The 13,412-nt window shown below is 47.8% G+C and overlaps 1 protein-coding gene across 1 annotated transcript in view; it reads right to left on the bottom strand.

Annotated features, from left to right (window-relative positions):
* The window catches only part of ZRSR2 (zinc finger CCCH-type, RNA binding motif and serine/arginine rich 2), a 47,279-nt gene that overhangs the window by 9,664 nt on the left and 24,203 nt on the right, over positions 1-13,412 (bottom strand). The window contains 3 exon segments of the mRNA XM_040423319.1: positions 2,607-3,124; positions 9,032-9,141; positions 9,633-9,688. Coding sequence (XP_040279253.1) covers positions 2,619-3,124; positions 9,032-9,141; positions 9,633-9,688 — 672 coding nt within the window. The 3' untranslated portion in view covers positions 2,607-2,618.

Genomic DNA, 13,412 nt, shown 5'->3' with positions numbered 1-13,412 from the left:
ACTCCATCCACAGCGTTGACATCAGAAAACCGCTCACCCACACACGCTGTCTGCCATCTGCCCTGACTAGTGAAAACCAGGACTCATCCGTGAACAGAACGCCTCTTCAACGTGCCAGACGCCATTGAATGTGAGCATTTGCCCACTCAAGTCGGTTACGACAACGAACTGCAGTCAGGAATATGAGCATGCAGATGAGCTTCCCTGAGACGGTTTCTGACAGTTTGTGCAGAAATTCTTTGGTTATGCAAACTGATTGTTGCTGCAGCTGTCAGGGTGGCTGGTCTCAGATGATCATGGAGGTGAACATGCTGGATGTGGAGGTCCTGGGCTGGTGTGGTTACAAGTGGTCTGCGGTTGTGAGGCCGGTTGGATGTACTGCCGAATTCTCTGAAACGCCTTTGGAGAAAATGAACATTCATTGCACGGGCAACAGCTCTGATAGACATTCCTGCAGTCAGCATGCCAATTGCACGCTCCCTCAAACGTTGCAACATCTGTGGCATTGTGCTGTGTGATCAAACTGCACATTTCAGAGTGGCCTTTTATTGTGCACAGTCTAAGGCACACCGGTGCAATATTCATGCTGGCTAATCAGCACCTTGATATGCCACACCTGTGAGTTGGGATGGATTATCTCGGCAAAGGAGAAGTGCTCACTAACACAGATTTAGGCCTCATGCACACTTGCGTTGTCCGGATCAGTCGTGCACTCCATTTGCCGGAGGTGCCAGCCGGATCCATAACACCGCAAGTGAACTGAAAGCATTTGAAGACGGATCTCCGAAAAATGCTTTCAGTGTTACCATGGCTCCCAGGACGCTATTAAAGTCCTGGTTGCCATAGTAGTAGTGGGGAGCGGGGGAGCAGTATACTTACAGCCCGTGCGGCTCCCGGGGCGCTCCAGAATGACGTCAGAGCGCCCCATGCGCATGGATGACGTGATCCATGCGATCACGTCATCCATGTGCGTGGGGCGCCCTGACGTCACTCTGAAGCGCCCCGGGAGCCGCACGGACGGTAAGTATACTGCTCCCCCGCTCCCCACTACACTTTACCATGGCAAACAGGACTTTAGTGTCCTGGGAGCCATGGTAACCATTCAGAAAAAGCTAAACGTTGGATCCGGTAATGCGCCGAAACGACGTTTAGCTTGAGGCCGGATCCGGATTAATGCCTTTCAATGGGCATTAATTCCGGATCCGGCCTTGCAGCAAGTGTTCAGGATTTTTGACCGGAGCAAAAAGCGCAGCATGCTGCAGTATTTTCTCCGGCCAAAAAACGTTCCGGTCCTGAACTGAAGGCATCCTGATGCATCCTGAACAGATTTCTCTCCATTCAGAATGCATGGGGATAATCCTGATTAGGATTCTTCCGGCATAGAGCCCCGACGACGGAACTCTATGCCGGAACAGAACAACGCAAGTGTGAAAGAGCCCTTAGACAGATTTGTAATAATAATATTTGAGAGTAATGGGTCTTCTGTGTAGAAAATGTTTCAGATCTTTGAGTTCAGCTCATGCAAAATGGGAGCAAAACCGAAAGTGTTGCATTTATAATTTTGCTCAGTGTATGACAGAACCTCAGTTAACCCTTCCTTATCTCTGTACAGTGGTCTGTCCCACACCATGCAGGACACCCCCATGTAGTTGTCTCCGCAGATAAGGAGACAAAGTGGCAAGTGAAGTGAGACCCCTGAGAAACGTTCCCATATCTGCTATACAAAGCAACAGTAACAAATGGATGACTATAGCATATTATAAAGACATTTGTGAATCTTTCAGGGGGTTGGCACAGTGTTTGTCATGGCATTTTCTGTCCCCCCCCCCCCTCAAGAAAAATCCAAATTGCCTGTGCATTTTTTGCAGCCTTTTTGGTGGGTTTTTATGGCCTTTTTTCACATCTTGTGTTTTTAAATAGCAAAATATGTACCCCCTACGTGATGCCAATTCCTCCATACGGCAGTAGGGGGAAAGTGTATTGGTAAAAAAAAAAAAATTAACGCAAACACACCGTAAGGGTACATTCACACGAGGTCCAAATATATAAAAAAAAAAATTATACATTCACACGACCGCGCTGTGTTTTGCGGTCCGGCCCGAGCGGGCGGCCCATTATAGAAATGCCTATTGTTGACCATGATTCCGGACAAGAATAGGACCCGCTCTATATTTTTTGCGGGGCCACAGAATAACGGATGCGAACAGCACATGGTGTGCTGTCTGCATCTTTTGCGGCCGCATTGAAATTAATGGCTCCATACCCATTCCGCAGAATTGTGGAACGGATGCGGACTCATTCTTACGGTCGTGTGAATGAGCCCTTACACAATGCAGCACACACTGGCACTTGCAGTTCTTCAACAATGGTTGTCTATGAGAAAATGGGAATAAACGCCTCACCTAGAGCATGCTGCATTTAAATCTCCCAAATACTTCCAAGTAACGTTTGGAGTTGGTTCTTTTTGGAAGTACTATATGGGTAGGTAGACTTAAATGGTTGTGGTATTGTGGGGGCCATAATACAGTGAGTGCATGCATCCTGACAATGAATATTTTAGTTCATAGGAGACATTTGCTCAGGTGAATTGTGCACGAGCCATATACCTGGTCAGAATTCTACTTCTGCATTAAGGGGCTTTGTGGACTCCGCTCTCTGCTCTTTGACCGCCTTCTGCCACGGCTCCTGGATCTAGATCTGCTTCTGCTCTTTCTGCTCTGACTTTTTGACCTGGAAGAACTTTTGCTTCTGCTTCTGGATCTAGATCTAGAGGAACTACGACTGCGACTCTTATGCTTGCGTTTCTTTCTGCTCCTGCTGCGTGACCTTCTCCGGCTTCTCGAGCTGCGTGAGCGATGCTTCTTCTTCTTGCTCTTGTGGTGAATCTTTTTTCTCCTGCTAGAATCTCCATTCCTCTTGAAGTCTGGGCTGGGGCTGTGGTATCTCCTGGACATCCCATGGTCTTCATATCGACTTGACCGATCCCTCCTTTCACTGTGGTTACTCCTATCTGGTGACATATTTAGGTCCCTATTGGCCTCCCAGAATTCGTTATTTGGATTCCTGAAGACATGCAGAAAATTGCAATGCTTGCCACGGGGACATTTTTGCCTTTCAAATAACCCTACAAAAAAAAAAAAATTACTAATAAGGTCTCCTAAATATTACTACGAATCAAAATTATAAGCTGTTTAATACTGGAAAAATGGTATTACTTACCGGTAATTTGATTTTACAGAGCCCATGACAGCACCACCGGAGAGAGGAGGATCCGCCCCACAGAGACAGGAAACCTGCAGAATAAAACGGGCGGGCATACTCCTCCTCTTCAGTGAGTTTTCCAAGTATCGGAGGAAGGCCGCCACATGAATTAGACATGCAATTTGTATACAGGGAACATATATTATATATTCTTTTTTTTTTTTTTTTTTTTTTTTTTTTTTGCAACACCCGTGTAATAAGGAAGAACCACCAGGGAGGGAAACCCAGGGTGCTGTCATGGGCTCTGTAAAATCAAATTACCGGTAAGTAATACCATTTTTTCCTATCGCCCATGACAGCACCACCGGAGATTTACTAGAGTAATCCATAAGGGTGGGAAGTAGAAAGAAGAACCCCTTTACCAAAGGAAGGATCACCAGAAGAGTTCAAGTCCAACCTATAGTGCCTAAAAAAGGTCAAAGGGGAAGACCAGGTCGCTGCCTCACAAATTTTCTCCATTGGAACAGAAGACCTCTCAGCCCAGGAAGCAGCCACCGCCCTGGTCGAGTGGGCCCTTAGGCCCCCCGGGGGAGACAACCCCGATGAAAGGTAGGATAAGGAGATGGCTGACACGACCCACCGAGATATAGAACTCTTTGAGGCAGCAGAACCTTTGTTTCTCCCTTGAAACTGTAAGAAGAGTGAGGAAGATTTCCGCCAGGAAGAGGTAGAGGATAGATAGGCCAAAAGAGCTCTCTTGACATCCAGACAGTGGAGAGATTCTTCTTCCTCAGAGGAAGGATTTTGACAGAGAGTGGGAAGAACAATCTCCTGAGAGCGGGCGACTTTTGGAAAAAAAGCCGGGTCAGGACGGATGATAACTTTGTCCTCTAGAATCAAGGTATACGGAGGGTTGATGGAGATGGCCTGGATCTCAGCAATCCTCCAAGCAGAAGTCAAGGAAGACCTCTCCACAGCTCTAAAAAAAACCTGGCAACCCAAGGGCTACTAGCTATGTTCTGATTAAAAAGAATCGACAGGTCAGAGACCTGAACTCTCAGGGTACTGACTGATAGACCCATCTCTAGACCTTTCTGGAGAAACTCAAAAATAGAATGCAAGGGAGCAACCCTAGGTAGGCTCCTTAACTGGATCTGGGCAAAATTTAAGAACTTGTGCCAAACTCTGCTATAGATCTTTATAGTAACCTCCTTTTTACTTTTTAGCAGGGTAGAAACCAAGGCATTAGAGAACCCTTCCTTTTCTAATAACCACCTTTCAAAATCCAGGCTGTTAAATGTAGGCTGTCTACAGCTGGATGTCTCACAGGTCCCTGGCTCAGAAAGCCCCGGACCGTCGGAAGCACCCAGGGATCGGCAATCGACATGGTTCGGAGTCCCGAGAACCAGGACCTCCTGGGCCAGAAGGGCGCAATCAGGATCACTGTGGCCCGCTCCTCCCTGATTCTCCGTAAAACTCGGGGAATCAGGGGAAGAGGGGGAAAGGCATAAGCCAGGCGGAAATTCCACTCCTGTGTCAGGGCGTCTATCCCACAGGGGGATCTCGCTCTGCTTAGGGAATAGAATTTGGCCACCTTCTTGTTTGAATACGTGGCAAATAAGTCGATTTCGGGGAACCCCCAAAGATCTACTATCCTCTGGAAAACCATGGGGTCTAGGGACCATTCCCCCTGGGACAGGGTATGACGGTTCAGAAAATCCGCCTGTCTGTTCTCTACCCCTCTGATGTGGACTGCTGAAATCGAGGTGCATACCCTTTCTGCCAGACTCAGAGTGACATAAGCTTCCTCCATAAGAGCCCTGCATCTTGTCCCTCCCTGCCTGTTCAAATAGGAGACTACAGTCCTGTTGTCCGAAAGGATCCTTAGGTCCTTCCCTTTTATCTTCGGAAGGGAGGCCCTCATCGCAAGGCCGACTGCCATCAATTCTTTCAGGTTGGAGGACTCTACTTTTTATAGGGGGTCCCAACGACCCTGGAAGGAAGTTCCTTGAATGTGGGCACCCCACCCCCAAGGGCTTGCATCTGTAGTCAGGCACACTAATCCGCCCGTTTTCCACGGGATCCCCATGACGAGATTTTCCGTATCCAGCCACCATGATAGCTTCTGTAAAGTTTGGACTGAGACCTCCATTTTTGCATTTAAGGACCGGCTTTCCTTCCAAGCAGACAGGATTTCCCACTGTAAAGCTCTGGAGTGCAGCTGAGCCCACCTTACTCCCAGAATACAGGATGTGAGGGAGCCGAGGACCGACATTGCTGTCCTTACTGAAGTAACCGGTCTCCAGGTTAGATTTCGGATCTTGTTCTGGACAACTACTACCTTGCTTGTAGGTAAGAAGGTTTTCTGGAGAGAAGAGTCCAGTATTAGGCCTAAGAAGGTCTGCCTCCTCGATGGACGGGGTCTTGACCTCTCCTCGTTTATTATCCACCCTAACCTGTTCAGGATAACCCGGATCTCTGATACTGCATCTCGTTCCTTCTTGTTTGTTTAAATAGGATACTACCGTCCTGTTGTCTGAAAGAATTCTTAAATTCCTTCCTTTTATTTTTGAAAGTGAATTCCTCATAGCTAAGCCTACCGCCATCAGTTCCTTTAGATCTGAGGATTGAATTCTCTGAAGGGAATTCCAACGGCCCTGACAGGAAGAACCTTGAATGTGGGCCCCCACCCCCAAGGACTTGCGTCCGTAGTCAGGCAACCAAATTTTCGATCTTCCACGGGGCCCCCTTTGTGAGATTTTCTTTTTCTAGCCACCAGGCTAGTTCCTGGATAGTCTGGGAAGAGACTTCCAAACTGGCGTCCAGTGATTTGCTCGTCTCCCAACTGGCCACAATCTCCCACTGTAAGGCCCTGGAATGAACTTGTGCCCACCTTACTGCTGGAATACAGGACGTGAGGGAGCCCAGGACTGACATTGCCTTCCTTATGGAGGTCACCGGTCTTTGGGTTAGACTTGTAATCTTGCTTTGAACGGTCTGTATCTTCTCTATAGGCAAAAAACATCTCTGGAGAGAAGAGTCCAAAATTAAGCCCAGGAACACCTGTTTCTTAGTGGACGGGATCTCTTTAGATTTATAATGGTTCTCCAGGAACCGTCTGTTTTGTTTTTGACCAGAAAAAGCGGTGAATAGAACCCTTTTCCTCTTCCAATACCGGGATTAAAACGGATTTTTCTACTAATTTTAACACCTCTTTTTCCCTGATGGATCTTCCTTGCATGGAACAAGGAACTACGGTGGGTAAGAATCTGGCAGGAGGAGACTGAAGGAATTCCAGATAAAGGCCTCTGGATATGGTATCTAGTACCCAAGGGCTCAAGGAATCTTCCTCCATTCTAATGCGCAATCCTTCAGTCTGCCCCCTACCGGAGTGCTGGCGTCATTGTTGGCCTGACTTCTTTTTATCCGAGGAGGGCTGGCCAAAGAAAAAATTCCTGCTCTTCCTTTGACCCCTAAACCGGTCTTCTCTAGGTTTTCTATCTTGTTCCTGGTTTCTCTTAAAGGGACGAAAGAAGCGACTAAACCTGCTTTTACTGGGGAAAGAGCTCTGAAATCCGGGAAACTTTCTCTTTTTGACAGCCGCCTTATGCAGGAGGTCATCTAAACTAGGACCAAAGAGGTACTCCCCCTCACACGGAACTCCGCAGAGCTTTGTCTTGGAGGCAGTATCGCCACTCCAATTTTTTATCCACAGTGCTCACCGAGCCGAATTGGATAGGGCTGCTGACTTAGCGGCTAGTCTGACCGAGTCAGTAGACGCATCCGCCAAAAAGTCAGCTGCTTTTTTTTTTTTTTTTTTTTTTTTTGTAGGGAGGGAGGCCAGAATCTCCTCACGGGAACTCCTGTTTTTTAGCTGAGTTTCTAATTCAGACAGCCAAACAATTAAGGAACGGGCAGTACAGGTGGAGGCTATACTGGGCCTAAAAGATGAAGTTGATGCCTCCCTCTATAGTAGAACGAAAGGCCTCTTAAAAGCTTCTCCGTATCTTCCACAGGGAAACACGGTCTCCACCCCTGGCCTTCTTCCTCATCAGGAGAGAGATGATATGAGATATCAGAAAGTTCAATTACTGAAGAAGGAAAATCCTCCTGGATTTCGCCGGGTCTCTTTACGAATAGGCCTCTGTTCCTTTTTAGCGGTTTAAGGAGGAGTTAACCTCTGACCGAACCACAGCCTGTAGACATTTAAAAAAGGAAGGAGATTCTTCTGCCACCATTTTGTCTATACAGGTCTGGCACATTTTTTCCCGCCGGAGGGAAACCCCACTTTACACAAAACACATTCTCTATTATTCTTTTGGCCACCACTTTCCTAGGCTTAACCTGTAAATAAACAGTAATGCCTATCAGTATAAGAGTATCTAGGTCATAAGACTCACACTCACCCCTTTAGAGGTACCGGAGCAGGAGGGACAGCAGGCTCCTCAGAGGGCTTGTCTTCCTCCATTGCAGGCAGCTCAGCCAGGTCGTAAACAGACACCGGCAACGACAATCGCGCTCCTTCTCCTAGGGCGCAGGCAGATAACGTCACCGCCGACGCTTACGCTGGTCACATGACTACAGGAGCGCTATCCGGCACTCACTGCCGAAGCCGCTCCTCTTCCTCCCCCTGGTGGCCGGCGTTCAATCTTCGCGGCACCTCCATGGAGGTGCCGGCTTTCCCCAGCTCCAGCACACTGAGTACCCCCTCCGGAGTTCAGCTGTGCCTCTGCTCGGCCCTCAGCGCACCTCGATGCCGCCAACTTCCAGGGACCGCAGGTCAGTAGCGGAGCGCCACCAGAGAGAGGGATCTTGTTGCATCCATGCTGCAGGCTTCCCACCAGAGACAGGAAACCACACTGAAGAGGAGGAGTATGCCCGCCCGTTTTATTCTGCAGGTTTCCTGTCTCTGTGGGGCGGATCCTCCTCTCTCCGGTGGTGCTGTCATGGGCGATAGGAAAATATATGTCACCTTCATTTATTGGTGGGGTGAGTGGACTAGGGGTTGGCCCATCTCACACCTTGGTGGCATATCTCTAGGTGCAACCTCCGAGGCCCGAATCTCTCTCTAGAACAGGGCCCCAAAAGTGAAGGAAAGTGCACCGAGCATGCACAACGTGCTCTCTGTTCACTTCTATGGGGGTTCTGAAAAAAGCTACGTGAACGTGCTCAGCTATTTCTGGAAATCCCATAGAAGTGCAATGTGCCTTAATTCACTTTGGGGACCCCTACCTGATATTGGTGGCATATCCTAGCACAGGGATCAGCAACCTCCGGCACTCCAGCTGTTCTGCAACTACAATTCCCAGAATCCTTCTTTCACTTCTAAGAGTTACAAGAACAGGCAAATAGGTGTGCATGCTGGGAGTTGTAGTTTCACAACAGCTGTAGTGAGGTGGGCCAACCCCTTTAAAGTAAAATCTCAAGCAACTGAGGTCAAAAAATGATGCATAACTGGCAGAGTTTAAGCACTTAGGCCTCATGCACACGACCATATGTGTTTCGCGGTCTGCAAAAAAAAAAAAACAGATGACGTCCGTATGGCATCCGTTTTTTTTCCCACGGATTCATTGTAATAATGCCGATACTTGTCCGCAAACTAGAAAAAAATAAATAAATAGGGACATGCACAATTTTTTGGGTGGGGCTACGGAACGGACATACTGATGCGGACAGCACACGGTGTGCTGTCCGCATTTTTTGCAGACCCATTGAAATGAATTGGTCCGCATCCTATCAGCAAAAAAAAAACGGAACGGACAAGGAAACAAAATACGGTGGTGTGCGTGAGGCCATAAAAGCACCATAGCGACCCTCAGTAACTTCTTACCACATATAGCAGATTTCCATTTAGTGACTGGTGACAATTCACATTGAAGCTGGCGACCTGCGTACCAACGGCCATTAAACTGCGAAAGGGCCTGAAAACACTCTTCTTCCCTAAAACATAAAAAGATATAAAAATAGTGAAAACAGACCTGTACAAATAACACAGACACTTAGTATTTGTTGCCATAGCCACATAGTAAAGGGTCTTATCTCCTACAGCTGTCTGGAGTGAGGCCATTTTGCAGTCCGCAGTCATGGAGTCCGCAGTTGAATACAACGGTGAAAGCCGTCAGCTCCCTGCTCCACCATTCACTCTGCGGCCACTGTCACCAGCAGTGACATCATCGCGCCCGATGTATGCCATAGACAGCACACGCCAGAAGAGGCCTGCGCTGAGGGATGAGCTCTGTCCATCGTAGGAATGGAGGTAGGGAAGCGAGTATTAATTTTAGAGGTTGGGGCATTTAAGTTTACGGGACATATTCAAGATCACTTGGACTAGAATACTGAACCCATCACTACCACTGAGTATGCGCTATTCTACCTAATCAGGTTAGGAATAAATGAATAAAAAACAAACACAAAGTGAAATAAATACTTACGTTTGGTACTGGATGTAGACATTTCCTCTTAAGTGTGGTTCAAAATTGCAGCTAATCTAGTAAATAGAAAAAAAAAAAAAGGGTAAAATCCATCTTACAATATGCAATAAGTCTGGACGGATCCATTTGCCTCCGCACTGCCAGGCGAACACCCGAACGCTGCAAGCAGCGTTCGGTGTCCGCCTGCTGAGCGGAGGCTGAACGCTGCCAGACTGATGCATACTGAGCGGATCCGCGTCCACTCAGAATGCATAGGTACTTAGCTGGACGGATGCGTTCGGGGCCGCTTGTGAGACCGGAGCTCACAAGCGGAGCCCCGACGCTAGTGTGAAAGTAGCCTAAGAAGGTCGCTCCCTACATCCTTTGACTCACATGGATACATAGATGCTATAGGAGTCTGTAGAAGAGTCTCTGACGAATTTAAAGCTAAAAGTCAGGTAGCTGCAGGATTTGAGTCATTAATTCCCATGATTAGTAGTAAAAAAATAAAAAAAATTGATTGGATTAACATCTCTATTGTCATCAACAGAGATTTGTGAATTATATCTGTGATGCTGTGAAGAGAATAGAGGAACAACTGAGCTCTTTTCCAGTGATGACTCTACAGAACTGACTGGTCCTTGACAGCAGAAAAAGGAGGGGTCTACAGGAACTGCTGCATCTACACCCGGACAACACTGCCCTGATGGAAGGATCACCAAGGATCTGAAGAAACTGATGGAAGGATCACCAAGGATCTGAGGAAATTGATGGACTTTATCAAATGAACTGATGGGAAAAATTCTGAAATTAAATCACATCATGGCCAGAATAATGTTTTGGGAACTGATTCAGTGACTACAATGTTATTAGAATTTGGTTTTTAACAGAGGCTGTTATATAGTTCTCCATTTTAGGAAATTTGTTTTTAAAAATGTATAATACATCCAATGCCCACACTAAATATATGTGCTGTGCCGCCTGTCAAAGACAAAGATGATTCCATCCTAAGTAATAAAACCTTGTTGATGGTTGCGGGGTAAATAGGACAAGGTTGAAGGCAAACCTGGGAGGGAGTTGAGGGGACCTGGTGAAAGTCCAGCTCTTCGCGGTTTAGGGGGTTGGGAGAGTACCTCACTTTGCCTGTTCACCTTTGGTCTATTTCCCGCAAAAGGAGGGATTTGTGAGAGATGGATTTATTACTCTATACATATATAATGTGAACATTCTGTAGTACACATTTTTGTCCACTAGATGGCCGCAAACCATATGTATTAGAAGGTCAATAAGGGAGGGGGAAGAGGGGATTACATTGAAGTTTTCAAATATACCTATGAACTCAGTTAAAGATCCTGAAACCACTCCTATCAGGTTAAGGAGCCAATAGTCTCTTCTTAAGGAACACCCCTTTTGTGATGTCATGTCTGCTATTTAAGTCAATGTAATGTGAATAAAGTGCGGCTCTTCTACCATGGCTCAGGGAAGACGAGAAGATGCTTTCATGAAACCACCTAGTGTGTCTGGTCTCATTATGAAAGCTGCATGGCATGCACATACTAATACTTCTAATTGATTTGGCACCACACAAAGAAGAAGGAAAGAGCATGAATTGCGCTGACAGTACTAATACATCTAGGGGAACAATTAGGGACATTACAACTACTGGGGGCACTATTACCACTAAAGGCACTAAAGGAGAGAGCTATTGGTGGGGATTTTCGGGGCACCCTGGCACAGTATCAGCTTAGCACAATTATCTTGGGGGGATACTATGTTTGCAGCACTACTACTGTCAGATTTGCTGGGCACAATAATTTTTTAGGGCGCTGCCAGCAATTATTGAAGAGGGCACTATCTGAGTGGTACTATTATTTTCAGGGGAACTATCTGTTTCTGCAGTATGGTATTGGGGATCACAGTGGGCACAAAAATTGGGGTGTTCAGGTGGGAAGAATGATGGAAAAAGTAGAAAACAGTAGAGTGAATTAGGACGATGAGGAAGAGGTAAGAGGTATGTGGCGCTGTATTCTTCAGTATGTTTGATGGGTGGAATGCAATTTAAAAAGTAATAGTCATCCATCATGGGTTCAAATATGGTGTCTGTCATTTTGACAGGAAGATTAGAGCTGCATGCTGTGCTATTCTTTCTGTCAGAGGCTTAGAACAGAGACTATGACAGCGGAGTGACAATAGCTTTATTTTGTTAGCATTTATCACGGTGGCTTCTTTGAGGATACTCAACGCAAACTTCTTGTCCCTAGGGGGTTCTTGGCATAAAAAGGTCATCTATACAATGTTTGTGATTCTATTCTCATGTAAAGCAATGAAATATTCATAAAAGGATTAGTAGGGCAAGAACAAAATCAAACTTATTTTACAGTATGGGGGTCTCCTTTTTGTGGTGTGAGGGTGGTCTATCAGGTAACTAGGGACAGCCACGTGAGGTGTGCCTCAATGCCCAACTGATTACAGGTGTAAAGGGGCCCCGTTACATGTGCTTGCTGAGGATTAGGTCAATTATCAGGGACGAATGTTCATATGAATGCTCATTCCTTGTAACCAGCACATATGCAAACAAGCTTTTATGCTGCACCTAAAAACGCCATTTGTCAACTGTACATTGACCTGTTAAAGAGGAGATTAACGTATTTTTCGCCCTATAAGACGCACCTAGGTTTTTGGGGAAAATAAGAAATAAAAATATTTTTAACCAAAAGGTGTGCTTTTGGTGGGTTTGGAACTAATGGTGGTCTGTGGATGACACTGTTAGGGGGGGGGGGGGGGGGGGGGGAATGTGGATGACACTTATGGGGGGGACAGACACACCTGTGGATGGCACTGTTATGGGGGGGGGGGGGACACACACCTGTGGATGGCACTGTTATGAGGAGGGGGGGGGACACACACCTGTGGATGGCACTGTTATGGGGGGGGACACACACACACCTGTGGATGGCACTGTTATGGGGGGGGGGGACACACACACACCTGTGGATGGCACTGTTATGGGGGGGGGGGGCACACACACACCTGTGGATGGCACTGTTATGGGGGGGGGGGGGACACACACACACCTGTGGATGGCACTGTTATGGGGGGGGGGGACCACACACCTGTGGATGGCACTGTTATGGGGGGGGGGGGGACACACCTGTGGATGGCACTGTTATGGGGGGGGGGGACACACACCTGTGGATGGCACTGTTATGGGGGGGGAGGGGGACACACACCTGTGGATGGCACTGTTATGGGGGGGGGGGGAGACACACACCTGTGGATGGCACTGTTATGGGGGGGACACACACCTGTGGATGGCACTGTTATGGGGGGGGGGGGACACACACACCTGTGGATGGCACTGTTATGGGGGGGGGACACACACCTGTGGATGGCACTGTTATGGGGGGGGGGGGACACACACCTGTGGATGGCACTGTTATGGGGGGGGGGGGGGACACACACCTGTGGATGGACTGTTATGGGGGGGGGGGACACACACCTGTGGATGGCACTGTTATGGGGGGGGGGAGGGGGACACACTGTGGATGGCACTAGTTATGGGGGGGGGAGGGGGACACACACCTGTGGATGGCACTGTTATGGGGGGGGGACACACACCTGTGGATGGCACTGTTATGGGGGGACGACACACACCTGTGGATGGCACTGTTATGGGGGGACGGACACACACCTGTGGATGGCACTGTTATGGGGGGGGGGACACACACCTGTGGATGGCACTGTTATGGGGGGGGGGGACACACACCTGTGGATGGCACTGTTATGGGGGGGGGGACACAC

This window comes from Bufo bufo, chromosome 3, assembly GCF_905171765.1.
Source record: "Bufo bufo chromosome 3, aBufBuf1.1, whole genome shotgun sequence".
NCBI classification, from domain to species: Eukaryota; Metazoa; Chordata; class Amphibia; order Anura; family Bufonidae; genus Bufo; species Bufo bufo.
The sequence above is the reverse complement of the archived record's forward strand: the minus strand, read 5'-3'. Positions and strand labels throughout refer to the sequence as shown.